At 48.4% G+C, this 14315-nt stretch overlaps 1 protein-coding gene across 1 annotated transcript in view; it reads right to left on the reverse strand.

Moving 5' to 3' along the window:
- The window catches only part of COL11A2 (collagen type XI alpha 2 chain), a 35980-nt gene that overhangs the window by 19252 nt on the left and 2413 nt on the right, over positions 1-14315 (reverse strand). The window contains 22 exon segments of the mRNA XM_027876265.1: positions 209-253; positions 696-749; positions 912-956; positions 1104-1157; positions 1750-1803; positions 2011-2064; positions 2317-2340; positions 2342-2371; positions 2507-2560; positions 2837-2893; positions 3224-3310; positions 3840-3914; positions 4265-4327; positions 4898-4939; positions 5062-5121; positions 7599-7778; positions 8377-8439; positions 9055-9132; positions 10016-10207; positions 13088-13250; positions 13448-13658; positions 13845-13994. Of these exon segments, the coding sequence (XP_027732066.1) occupies positions 209-253; positions 696-749; positions 912-956; positions 1104-1157; positions 1750-1803; positions 2011-2064; positions 2317-2340; positions 2342-2371; positions 2507-2560; positions 2837-2893; positions 3224-3310; positions 3840-3914; positions 4265-4327; positions 4898-4939; positions 5062-5121; positions 7599-7778; positions 8377-8439; positions 9055-9132; positions 10016-10207; positions 13088-13250; positions 13448-13658; positions 13845-13994 (1835 nt within the window).

The following is a 14315-nucleotide window of genomic DNA, read 5'->3' on the forward strand; positions in this document are numbered from 1 at the left end:
AGATCAGGGTTAAGAAGATTTTGGGGGGTGGGAAAAGCAATTAGAGAAGCCTTCCCAAGTACATAAATCAATTAGCTTTCAATCAGCAAGTATTTATATACTTAAATATGTTATGTTTATATATGTATAGAAGTATATGTGATAAAACATATACATATGATATTTCTATATTACACCTATTATGGGCTAGGTGCTATGCTAGGCTTACCAAGTTCCCTTTGGGGCCATGGGGTCCATCGATGCCTCTGACTCCCTGAAACATAAAAAGAGATTGAGAGAAGGAAAAAAAGGGAGCAAAGAGATGGGGACTGGGGGAGGGTCTGTGGGTTTCTGGGTGCAGAGCCCCACCCCAGGGTGTCGGTGTGTCCCCTCCATCTCTCAGGTGCCCCATTCACCCGAAACCCACGTAAACAAACCCATGTCCCTGACTCCCTGCCAAGTGTGGGTTTGTGGACTTGCGGGTTTGTTTTGTTTTTCTTGAGGGGATTTTTTTTTTTGGTAACACATAAAGCAGACAGTGAAATATATGATATGGTCATTTGAGACCTGGGCGTAAAAATGACGAGAGAACAATAAGCTCATTTAGGAGCCAAAGGAAAGAGAGAGGGGAGGAGAGGTCAGGAGGTTAAGATTTCGGAGGGCCAGGGGTTTAAAAGTTCAGGAGGTGGGTTAACATGTTAGAAAGGGTTACTTACTGGGGGTCCAGGGATTCCAGGAGGACCTTTGGGGCCCAAGAGACCTCGGGGACCCTAGGTTAGGGGTAAAGCAGAAGAAGACATTTGTTTCAAAGAGAACAGCTCAGGACTGTGACTTTTCATCTCTTGGACTCCTTGGATCCACAGTCTCAATACAACCATTGCCAATCTACCCTACCCCTTTCTCCCCCGGCTCATTATTCCCCCCATACTCACCGACTCCCCAGGCAGGCCTCGTGGTCCAATTTCTCCATCATCTCCCTAGTGGGAAGAGAGGAACAGGGAAGGAGTAAGGAGATTCTCCCAAAGCCCACAGACCTTCAACTTCCTTCCCCAAATACTACATATGTTTCCCTTCTTTCAGCCTTCTCCTTTCCCGCCTATCCAGCAGCCCCCACTGCCACTCACCCTCTCTCCATCTTCCCCTGGAGGACCAGGAAGACCTTGGGATCCACTCTCACCCTGAAGTGAGGAAGACAAGTGTCATTGGGACCTCAATCAACCCCTTCCACCCAACACACACCCCATAGACAGACACCAACTCTCTCCTCCCCAACCAAGTTCCCAAGAACCAAGGGTTCTCAATCTGGAACCTGAGAACTTATTTCTTAAAATATTTTGATGACTGTATTTCAATATGATTGGTTCCCTTTGCAATTCCATGTATTTTATGCATTTAAAAACACTATTCTGAGGAGGGGTCCATAGGTTTCACCAGACTGCCTAAAGGGTCCATGACCCAAAAAAAGATTAGGAACCCCTTTAATGAGTACCTCAGTACCATCACAGCAACTACTCCTCCCCAACCCTACTTCTTCATTTAGGGATTCACACTTTGCCCACATCCCCCTCTTATCTGACCTCCAACTCCAAGTAGTCCAGATGGTTCTTTAGCTCCACTTGGACTCATCCTTGGGTGCTGAAGGACACTGAAACTCTGCCCCTTCCCCAAACACATAGTCTGTCCCACACACAACTGTCCCTCTCTTTCCCTCCCTCTTCTCTCTGGTAATCAGCCCCTCGGTCTCTTTCCCAATACCCAGGCAATACTCACCCTGTGTCCTTTCTCTCCTGGAAGCCCTGGGAGCCCATCAAATCCTCGGTCACCCTGAGGGAATAAGTGTGAGAGCCCAACTCACTCCCATCTCATTGAGGGAGAGTGAGGGAATGCCTGGGGCACATGCTAATAAGCAGAAAATTAAAGAATGAAGCACTCAGGAAGGAGAATGGGGAATCAGAGGCCTGGGGGGCTCAAGAGGGCATTGAGGATTGTAGCGAGACAGGAGGTTCACAGAAGCATTTCTTGTCCTATTACCTTCACCCCAGGCTCCCCTGGCATCCCTCGGGCTCCATCAGCTCCAGCACGACCCTGAAGGGATAGGAGGAAATGATGGGGTTGGATTCAAGTGAGAGGGACAGTCCCCTATATATGTATATATATATATATATATATATACAGTCCCCTGTCCTCTCACCTGTACCACTGTATCACTCCTGTCACAGACCCACCTCTCCATACCCTACCCCAGCAAAGCCAAGTTCTTTCCGCAACACATCCCTCACCACCAAGAGGTTACCTGCCCCGCCCCGGGTGACTCCCCACCTTAACCCCTTTACTTACCCTGCGTCCAGCTTTGCCTGGGGGGGCCTGACAGGCCCTGGGGACCCCGTGGGCCCTGGTGCAGAGGAGAGACAGGATATAAGAGGTCAGTGGAAAAGGAAGACGAAGAGGTCACTCATAAAGTGGTTGAGGATTAGAGGGTCAGGACGAGGCAAGTGTGAGAAATAAGGGGTCAGGGCTGGCACTGCACCTGAGGGCCTACGTCTCCAGATTCTCCCTTCAGTCCAGGACTCCCAGGGTGGCCCTGAGATAAAAGACATAAAAGGACGGCATGAGATAATAGGAGATAAAAGGAGGGCAAGTGGGGAACAGGCCCCCCAGTGCCCTCCCAAGGACCTCAACACTGAAGACTAATCCCCAACCCAGATCCCCCCAGGGACACTATATCCTAAGAGTTTCCATACTCTCCTTTTGTTTTCCTCAAAAAAAAAAAAAAATTCTCCACCTCCCATCCTCAGATACCACACACACACACACACACACACACACACACACACACACACCCTTCCCCATCACTTACCAGGGGTCCAGGGCGGCCTGTATAGCCCATGGGGCCAGGAGGACCCCGGAGCGCCAACTAAGGAGTAGGGAGATATTAGAACTGAGAAGAGGAAGCAGAAGAAGAAATCTCCAACGTTCTCCCAATATCTATCTCCCTCAGTTCATTCCCCAAGTCTTAAAACCCAAACCCCTGTCCTAAATTCACCTCTGGCCTCTTTACAACTCTTTCCTGCAGCACCAGCCAACCCTCCAAACTCCTGCAGAAGCTTCCCTTTGCCCTCACTCCTTTCCAGCCCCTCTGATGCTCACCATCCTCATCCCCAGACCCTCCCAACGTGCTCCCCCAGCAAGGGGAGCTGGCATGGACACAGCTGCGCCCTTCACCCTAATGACATTCCCTGCTCACCCGAGCCTGCTGCAGGATAGCCTGGGCCTGAGCCTCTTGAGCTGCCACCACAGGACCCTTGTCCCCACCACCACTGCCAAAGCGGAACTAGGCAGTGTGAGAAGTAATGGAAAAGGAGAAAAAAAAGGTGATTCAGTGCTTAGAAGCCACCCATCTATCACCTCTCCCCCATTCTAAGGTACCCAAGCAGCCATCCCTATGCCATCTCCAGGATTATACACCATCTAAACACCCAAGCCCTCCCCCTCCAAATATCCCTTTGAGTTCTAGGTAACACCACTAGGGTCCCTGGACCCAGCTTAATACCTATACCAGGCAAATTCATCTTTCTTTTGGGTATACTCCTCTTTGATTTTCTCTGGTATAATTATGCCATTCCTGGTTCTAGATGACTCATTCCTGCTGCTACATCACATCCATGCTGTTCCGTCATCCTGTCTTACCCTAGAGAAATCCCTTTTAGCTTAGACTCCTCCCCCTTCAGATTCTTCTCACCCCTTTAGTACTCCTTGATTTCAGGTTCCCCAATATGCCAGTCCTAGGGTTCCTGATTCCTTGGGTTCTAGCTAGCCCATCACCAATGACACCATTTTCTGATGCCCAAAATAGAACTCACAGGAAGCATAAGTGATGTTCCAGGAGGACCAGGGGTCCCATCTGAGCCAGGAAGACCTGCACGGCCAGGGGGACCCTGTTGGGAACATGGGGAGGAAATAGGGGAGTAAGGATAGAATTAGGGTGGGAGAAAGGAGAATAGAGAGACAGTGGGGAAAATTAACATCTCCCCCAAGAGTCTTGCCATGGAATATCAGGGCCAGAACACTCCTTTAAGTGTCCTCCAACCCTTCTCCAGCTCCCACAAAGAGAAATGAGGCAGCAGATACCAGGAACCTCCTCCTCAAGCATGAATTTCACCTTCTCTTCCAGGTGACAAGCATCACATTTCCCTTATCAATCCATCAAGTAGAAAACATTTATTTTCAACACCAAGGGAATCCCAGGGTCTGCTGAGCCCTTCCACTCAGGCCTCCACCCTCTTACCCTTTCTCCAGGATCACCAACAGGACCAGGGTTCCCCTGAATTCCAGGGGGGCCAGTCAATCCCTACGGGGACAGAAGAAGGAAGGAATTCAGATGTAAGGGGAGGGAGCAAGAGTTCAGGAAGAAGGGGAGGGACGGTAGACATGGGCTAGGAAAGGCAAGTCTGGAGCAGAGGGGAGCCTCAGAAAGAATTCTCAAGGGGGCTCAGGATTAATTCAAATTCAAATTAATTAGAAGGGGCAGCTGAATTATGTACAAATTTTATATAGTTTCCAAAGTATTTTATCAATTATTATCTAGTTTGAGCCTCCTAACCACTCTATGAAGTAGACACTCAAGCTATCCCCATTTTATAGATAAAGAAGCTGAGGCTCAGAGAGGTTCAGGGATCTGCCCATGGTCACTCAGCCAATAGTGTAAGAAATAGGATTCAAACTGAGGTTTTCCTGTCTCTAAGTCCCACTATGGGACCTGTGTAAATAAGTTAGGGCTGTGGGGGTGGGATATATAAGGAAGATATGGGGAGAAATGAGCAAGTGGATATTGTAGGGATACTATCAGGAAGATGGAGATGGGGGAAGCTATGAAGAGTTTATTGAGAATTTGAAGAGGAAAGGTCAAGGCTAGACTCACCGCAGGTCCTTCAGGGCCTGGTGGCCCTTCCACTAGCATTCCCTATAAAGACAGAGGTCTGAGGTCAAGGTCATTGTCATCCTAATAGCTTTCCCTATGCTGAGGACCCCCAAGCACCTGTGACCCCAGGAATTCTTGCTGAGCCAGCAAGTGTCATGACTTACAGGTTCTAGGACGGCTGGTTCTCCCTTCTCTCCCTTCAGCCCGTGGACTCCATGGGCAGCCTGAGGGAGACACACATGTAACCCCAAGTGGGGTCTGTGAGCAGCAGATACCCATCCAACAACCCCTCACAACCCACTCAAATATCCCCACCCCAAGGATACTCTAGACCCCGTTTCCCTTCTACCTCACTAACAACTCTAACATATGGATCCCTCTTAGCTTGCTAGCCTCCTCTTACAAATCCCTAACCCCAAATACCTCCGCCAGAAACCCCTCAAAGCTAACTCAGAGCCTACTAACTTCCATTCACCCCTACCCAGGAAAGATATCTGCATAGGCTCCTCTCTGACTTCTGTAGGGGTTCCTCATAGGAAAACCCCAAGGCCCACCTAGGGATCCTCAATCTTTCCCCAAACCCAATCCTCCTGAATTTTCTATCCAGGGATTTTCGCCCAAGTAGCTTCCTCTCTTCCCTCAGGAATATGTAAAAGTACAAAAAAAAGTTATCTACTACCTCAGATTCTTTCCCTACCCTTACCCCAACCCTATAAGACCACCAAACTTAGATTCATCTGAGGAGATTTTGGGAAACAATCCCTTAAACTTGGCCCTCACATCCTGCTTTTCCCAGGTTCCCTGACCCAAGCTCTCCACCCTCAGTGCAGACCACCTCACAACCCACCTAGCTCATCCTCCATCAGCACCCTGTAAGCCCTGTGTTTACTGCCCCAACTCTGAAACCAGAACCCCACCCTATTCTAAGCCCTCCCACTCCCACAGTCCTTGTTTCTAATACCTTCTCCCCTTTTACCCCCATGATCATGGTAGGACAGGCTGGATGCCAACTTCAAGGTCTTCAGAATTCCCAGGAATGTCCTCCCCCACAAATAGCAAGGGTCAATTGACCAAACTCTCCCAGCCCCTTGGACACCCCCAAATTACTAGAGAAAAGCAGAGGAAGCAGGAGGTAGTAGAAGGTTAGGGGAGGGAATATTAGAGAATAATCATGATGGTAAAACATCAGGCCAGGGGAGGCAGCCATGACAACAGGAAAGAAGCAAGACACACACAGGAACTAGTCCCAAAGAAAAACCAATAATACAAGAAATAGGCCATACTGAATCACACATGACCAAAACAAACAGAAAATGGTTGGAGACACCAAGAAAAAGAGAAACACATTTGGAAGAAACATGTATGCCATGACTAAGGCAAAAAGGAAGTGGCCAAGACAGACAGGAAATGCCATTGAGGTAAGAATCTTTGGGGTGCTCTTCAGGTAGAATATGGCTTTCACAGCCAAGAGAAAAAGGAAATCGTATGAGACAAATAAGAAATGGCTTTACATGTGAGGAAAAAAAATGTCAAGAAAAATACAGGACACATAGGAAGTAGTCATAGAGAGCAAGGCTCACAATAAGAGTGCTAAGACTAGCATTGCCTGGCATACACAAGAAGTGGCTTATTCATAGGAAATGGGAAGAGACAACATGGTTACTGCAGCCAGGACACACAGTCACAAACAAGTAGCTCTCAGGCCAACACCAACATGAAGATGGATGCCATGACTAAGACAAACAGGAAGTGACTTGTTGAGCAGGAAGTGGGCCTAGTTTTGGAAAAGCAACACAACATTGAAAGTTAAATCTTTTGATACCATTGCAGAAAGGAAGAAAAAATGAGCAACGTGATATGGAAACAGTCAAGAACTGGTCACAAAGTAGAGGCTTTTTGCCCCAGAACAACATGAATGCATCAGCCTAAACATACAGAAAGTATCCAAAACAAACAGGAAATGGTCCCAGGAGGGAAAAAAATGATCCAGCCACCCTAAGCAGAAGAAAATGCCTAATTGCACCAGGCAACGAATGGCAAACAGGAAATGATCTTCTGAAGCAACACAAACCCTCCCACTCCCCCTAAATGAATAGGAGTAACTAACCATCAAAAGGAAGTAGTTCACAACCATTAGGAAGTGATACATTAACAATAACAAGTAATGCATTAACAATAGGAAGTGATGTAGTAACAACAGGAAGTGGTGCATTAACAAAAGGAAATGATGCATTAACAATAAGAAGTGATGCAATAACAACTGGAGGTGGTGCATTAACAACAGGAAACAGATGCATTAACAACAGGAAGTGATGCAATAACAACTGGAGTGATGCATTAACAACAGGCAATGGATGTGTTAACAACAGGAAGTGATGCAATAACAACTGGAGGGGTGCATTAACAATAGGAAGTGATGCAATAACAACTGGAGGTGGTGCGTTAACAACAGGAAGTGATGCAATAACAACTGGAGGTGGTACATTAACAACAAGAAACGGTGCATTAACAACTGGGAAGAGGTGAATTAACAGGAACTGCAGTAACAACAAGAAATGATGCAGTATCAACTGGAAGTGATGCATCAGCAACAGGAAATAATGTATTAACAATAGGAAGTGATGCATTAATGACAGGAAGTGGTGCTCACAACTCAGGCAGAGGGCCACAAGGGGAGGCAGAGGAGACCCACGTCACTTACGGCTCCTGAATGGGTGGTCTCAGCAGAGAGGGCTGGCCCAAGCTCTGTCTCCTCTCGATAATCATCCCCATAGACATAGGTGTAATCGTAGGGACCTGGAGGGGGATCTGTGGTCCCCTCTCCATATTCCTCAGCTCGAAACCTGCCAGCGGTGGGGGGACCCTCGGGGTCTGTCTGCTCCTTCCCAGGGTGGGAAGAGGAGGTAGAGGGGAGACAGTGAGGAGGCAGCTAAGAATATTGTGCCCTCTCCCTCTTGAATTTGACCAAGGAGCTGGGGGTAGGGGAGGGACAGGTAGAGGCTTTCACTCCATGGGGCCTGGGGCCATTTGAGGAAGGAATGGTCCCTCTGAAGGTCCAAGGGCACTCATTGTAAGGGAAAGGACACCACCAAAGGCTCAAAGGACTTCAGATGACCAAGTGAGGGTGGATGGAGGGGCAGGGTGGCCAGAGGGCTGAACAGCCAGAAAGGGTGATCAGATGGACACAGTGTCCAGCAAAGGAGATCAGGAAGTGGCCAGAAGACTGAGGGGTACACAGGTGGGTGTGGAGGGGATGAGTAATCAACCAAATGGAGAGAGATGGGGGGACAATGAGCAAAGACAGATACAGCTTCAAGAGCTGCTGGGAAGATGGACCAAAAGCAGTCAGAAGAATGGACATACAACTGGATGCCTAATAGCCCTCTGGCCAGGAGAGGAGAAAACGATTCATCAAGATGAAGTGGGGAGGTGTCAGAGCTGTCCAGATTATGCACTAGGGTGGGAGGGGGCATAGTTACCTCCTCAGGGGGTAGCAGGGGGTTGGACTCCTGGGTCCCATCTTCTTCACCTAGGGGAGGGTCCTGACCTCAAGGCAGGGGTTGGGGGGTGAGGGAAGAGCACAGCCAGAAGCAGAGGGGAAAGAGGATTAATGTAGATGGGTGCAAAGCAACAGATATCCCCCCACCTGCAGAAACCTGTCCGCGCTGGGGGATGGGGGTAAATCTCAGATCTTGCAACCCCTCTGTGAGGGAGTATTGAAGGGGTAAATTTAGGAGATTGGAGAGAGCAGAGATCTGGATCCCCCTGTTCTACCTGCCGGTAACCGCTGCCTCTAGTCCAAGGGGGACCCCGGGCTTGGGGGGTAACTGCCCGTCGAGCAGGGCGTCGGGATATAGGAACCCGGTCCCTGGCTGACCCTGCACCCCTACCATGGGGAGGCTGCCGGGCAGGTGAGGTGGAGGCCCTCTGGGCCGCTGACCTCTTGGTTGGTGGGGAAAGCCGGGAAGGCCGGCGAGGGGGTGCCCTGCGACCCAGGGAGGCAGGGGGAACCCGCTGAGAGGGGCTCTGAGGCCTCTGTGGCAGGAAAGAGACATGGGAAGGGGTATGAGTGAGTGAGCTTCCCCACCACCCAATACAAAGTGGCTCCCACATTTGTGAGGTCAGGTGTGAGAAAGAGGGATCTCTGAGGGGGTTACCTGGTAATCAGGGGTGGTCCCTGTGGTCATCACATCGTAATAAGGGGGCTCGTAGTCATAGTAGAAAGAATCAGGGAACTGAGAATAAGGCAAGAGGGAACAGGAAACCAGATGGGGACGGGACAGGAATAAGGAGGTTATGGGGGAGATGGCAAAAGAAAGGAAGGGTGACCAGAAGAGCAAATGAAGAGGCATTAGCCATAAAGGAGATGAAGGGGAGAGAAGAATGGGTGGAGATGGGTGGTAGGGGAAATAGAGAAGCAGGTTGAGGGTGGGTCCCACATGTGGACAGAAGCAAACATAATTAAGAGATTGATCCAACACTTGAATTCCCAACCCCTTATCAGAACCCTCGCCCTAATCATCCCTCACCTCAACTTTCTGCTAGAGTTCCCCTTCCCTCTTAGGCTTATCCATACATTTCCAAGCCCTCATAGACTAGACCCCCTCATACACATCTCCCTAGACCCTTAACACTACTACTATTTCTGGTTGTGTGTTTCCCCATCTTTGTTTCTTTCTGACTATTTCTACATCTCTTATCTTCCCATATCTCCATTTTCTCTCAACTTCTTCCTTCCTCCAATCTCTTAATTTGGGGGTGAGGATGCAGCGGAGGGACAGGGGTACATGTTGAACAAGAAGGAGATAAGGGGTGGAGGGATGAGCAGTCCCCATCCTCCAATTCCTCCAAATTCCTTCATCACAAAACCTTTTTTTTTTTTTTAAATGAAAATAAAAATAGTTTTGTGAATGAACATTGTAGATAAAGGAGGAAAAGATGGCAGCATAAAATTGTAGGATGACTAGGACTGGGTCAGGGTTGGTCAGGGCTGGCAGGGGTGAAACATCACCCAGGAGGGTGGCCTGACAATTTTTAGGCAATCTTCATGGAGACAGGTTTGGAGTTGCCCATTCTGGGGTTTGCCGTAAGTTGAGGATACATATGGTTCTTGCTCACCTGTCTCTGGGGTTCCTGGTTTTGGGGCCTATGGAGTCTGTGTACTTCCCTGGTCTGGAATCTGCGGGCTCGGTGGGGCTGTTGATTCTGGGGTCTCTCCACACGGCTCCCTTCACATTTCAGCTGTCGTCGTTCACAGGATTCGTAGGCAGCATGGGCCCCAGGGACAATGACAAGTTGCTGGATATCACCCTGGGGGGTTGGGGAGGACAAGCGTGTAGAGGTGAAGCATGATGTCCCTCCTGTCTCTTTCACAGAAGGGTGGAGGCAGTGAGAGACAGAAGACAGGGACTGGGATAGGAAGGAAGGGGTGCACAGAGAGGACGGTAGGAGAAGGAAGCCCAGGAACAAGAAGTAAGATAGATGGGGCTGACTAGCTAGATGGAAAGCTGTGACTCCCTCCACCACTGCCCTCCCTCATGTTTGGGCCGTGTCTCTGTTATATTCCTCCCAATGAAACTTCCACCTCTTGCATCTCAGTTTCTTAGGGCCCAGGTGATTGAGAGCTAATCTACTAGACTGACTTAGGCTGATTGAGGGCTCACTCAACAGTAGATCTCCCCAAAGAAACCCTCTGCCTCCAACCCCCTCCTTACTTCCCATTCCCCATTCCTCTCCTCTCTCCTTTCTACCCCTTTCGAGATCACATTCAACCTGTTCCCCCAACCCTGCTCTACCCTAGAAAAATCTCTTTTAGCTTAGATTCCTTCCCTAGACTGTCCTCACCACTTTAGCCCTCCTTGGTTTCAAGTTCCCCAATTGACAATCCTAGGGTTCCTGACATCTCCATTTCTAGCTAGCTTAGCCACCACCACTAACACCACTTACCAGCAATTTTACAGAAGCTTTCTTGAAATAATGCCCTGGCCTTTGCTTGGCACTCACCCAAAGGGTGAGTGACGATGATGAGCCTGTCAGACTCCATAGGATGGGAGGGCTTCCTCCCTGCTCTGAACAGGTAGCAGGGGACAGTTCAAGGGGCATAAGAATTGTTGTCCGGGAACCTGTGTTCAAATCCTCATTCTGTTACTCCCTGTGTGATCTTAGGAAAGTCACTTCCCCTTTCTATGTTTAAGTTTCATCCCTTGTAAAGCGAGAAAATTGGACTAGATCCTTTCTAAACCCCTTCTCCAGCTAATGTTTCTGGGATTCTAGATTTCTGGTATCTATCTGTTCCTCTTCCTTCCCTTCTACTCCAAGTCATTTCAGCTCTTGCCTGAATAAAAACCATTACCTAGCTGACCTTCCTGCTTTCTCTAGTTTCTCCCTTTCGTGTGCAATACTGCCCAAATAAATTCCTAATACATTGTTCTAATTATACCATTTACCTCCCAAAGAGCCTTTAGGTTTACAGGTCCTGTAACATAACAGCATATTTCACCTACAGTTTCCCAGGGTAAGACAGCCTGTTCAGAGGAACTTTAACTTTGGGTCTCAGGGCCAAAAGAGTCTTTTCACTACTTTTTAATCATCCTTGATCCTTGAACTCCAACTCCAGGCACTGAACCTCAAATACTATCCTTACCTTTCAACCAGTTTGGCTATTTGGGTTCAGAGATCTCCCACCTTCTACCACAGCTGCCATATCTCAGAACCCATTTTTTATCTTTCTACTTCCACATTCTCTCTCCACACCACAGACTACAATACTGTTTTCTCAAATTCCTTTCCCCCCAAAAAAGGAACACACAAAATCTGAAGTAATACAGGAGGGGTAAGGTGATTAGATATCTAAAATTTCTTAAAGTCCTAGAAAAAGACTAGACTAGGTTTGAATTTAAAAGTCCCAGCTAAGTGATAGCTGATGTTCGTAATTAAACATCCCTAGCCTAACTTGGCTGTGATTTCCTCTCTGGCAAACCCCTGGTAGGAAGCCAAACAGGCTCAGGGGCTATGAAGGCTAAAAGGGCCCTTCATCTTCACTGAGGATTCAGGGATTAGGTAGGCATTCAGAAAGCTAGGAAAAGCCTTGTGGCCAAATCAAAAGTTCCATGAACCACTTGCTGAACATAAGAGCTAGTTCCTTCAGCCAGTGATAAGGTTCGGCAAGGCCTATAAATAAGACCCAGGGCTGGATCTTTAATAGGCTGCCCACTACTTACTCAACTCCTCTTACTGGTATTCAAAGCTTTGCAATATCTGGTGCCAATCTACTTTTTCATCTCCCACTGTGACCTTCCACATATTGTTGGTGCCCCCAAGCAAATCCTAAGTTTCCCTGATTGTTATATTTTGCTCATGCCTTTTCCTCTCTTAGAAAGTCTTCCCCTGATCCATACCTGCTGAAAACCTCTTCCTCCTTCAGGGCCCAGCTCAAATGTCACTTCTTTCAGGGAGCTTCCTCTGATCCCCATAGCCAGAAGAGATTCAATGCTCACATGGCATTTGTCATATATGGCCTTATATGACAGTTATATCATACTCTCATAGCTTTAAGATCTAGAAGGCACCTCAAAGGTTTTTGAGTCTGACCTCATTTTACAGTAAAGTAAACTGATGTTAAATGACTTGTTCAACATCACACAGCTAGTAAATGTCTGAGGCAGTATTTGAGCCCAGTTCTTCCTGGCTCCAAGTCCACTATACCATTATTTATCTCACCATCCTACTGGATGACACACCACATCTTATTCATCTTTGTCCCACCAACCCATCCCCTGCCCCCATCCCCATGATAGATTTCACATAGTAGATGACAGTAAATCTTTTTTTTTTTTTTTGGTGAAGCAATGAGGGTTAGGTGACTTGCCCAGAGTCACACAGCTAGCAAGTGTCATGTGTCTAAGGCCTAATTTGAACTCAGGTCCTCCTGACTCCAAGGCTGGGAGCTCTATCCACTGAGCCACCTAGCTGCCCCAGCAAATCTTTTTCAATGACTATTTGGGCAGAAAAGGCTAAATGACAAACCTCAAGTCATACCATATAGGCAGCCACCAAGTCTGCCTGGGGTGTAGGGCAGACCCCAGAGAAAAGAATTGAAGGGAGATAGGCCAAAAGTGAGAACTCTGGGACATGAAGTGGGAGAGGACAGCAGGATTTGGGAGCAGGAAATGCCTCTGAAGACCCAGTTACCTCAAAGACCTCATCATCCAGGATTCGGGCACCAAAGATGAGGACTCCACGGGTGTCCAGAACAGGGCGGGCACTCCGGGGGAGGGGCCGGGTGACCCGCTTCTTACAGTCAACAATTAGGGTGACAGAGTGACCCCTAACAGCTACAGCCACATGATGCCACCTGTGGAAGCGAAGCAAGAAAAAAGAATGACCAAGGAGGATGGCAATGTCTGACAGTGGCCAAGCAGGCAAGTCAATAAGGAGTTGGAGGGTCAGGGAAGTAGTACATTTCAGGTCAGGGGAGAGGTCAGTGGAATTAGGGAATAGCTGGTAGAGAATCAGAGCAGGGGAAATAGTCAGTAGGTAGAGGTGACTCACTTGCCATCAGCCAAGCTAATGCCTCGGAAAGCAGGCAAAGCAGGGGGCCTAGGACGCCCAGTTTGATCTTCATACAGGAATCGGGGAGGCCGGCCAAGCTCTAACCCCAACTGCCGAACACCTTGAGCACTGTACAGGGTCAATAGAGGGGCCTGGAGGCCAGGATTTGGCCGGAGCACAGACAGCAATGAGAAATCAATGGGGAATCCACCTAGAAGGGGGCAAAGAGAAAGAGATGGGAAGAGAGATAGCATCAGAGAGGACTGAGAGAAATAGAGATAAGGGGAATGGACACATATCCCTATCAGATAAGGTCTGACCTTTCCTCTATTATGACATTTGGCCCCAGGTTTTCCTGTAACCTTCAGTAGTCTTCAATTCCCCATCATCCCCATACCTGGGAATAACTGCCTGGTTGGAGCACTGAGTTGGGCAGGCCGTGTCACTCGATAGGCCACATCAGCTGGACAGACACCAACAACCCTCCGGACACCATCAGGGAGTGAAGGAAACTGGAGAGCACGGAGCACATCCACAGGGGGTCCCCCTGGAAGTAAAGGAAGATCAGGGAGCAAGGACTATACCATGAAAAGAATAATTTGGCTTTTGAGTCACAGGCCACAGGGAGATGGTGGTTGGGGTTGGGGGGAGAACACCTTGGATCAGGGCAGATCTGTCCTTAGCATTCTTCACAGGACTCAGAAACTCCCACCCTATCTCTTCCTCTCAATTTCCTTCTGTCTCCATTTATGTGTTCTGCTTTTATCTGTTTTTATCTCTTTCTGTTTCTCACTATTCTCTATCTCTGTTTCTCTCATTCTCTTTATATCTGTCTCATGGCATCTCTGATTGTCTGCCTCTCTGTGTC

Source organism: Vombatus ursinus, unplaced genomic scaffold (genome assembly GCF_900497805.2).
Source record: "Vombatus ursinus unplaced genomic scaffold, bare-nosed wombat genome assembly UNPS02014811.1, whole genome shotgun sequence".
Classification (NCBI taxonomy): Eukaryota; Metazoa; Chordata; class Mammalia; order Diprotodontia; family Vombatidae; genus Vombatus; species Vombatus ursinus.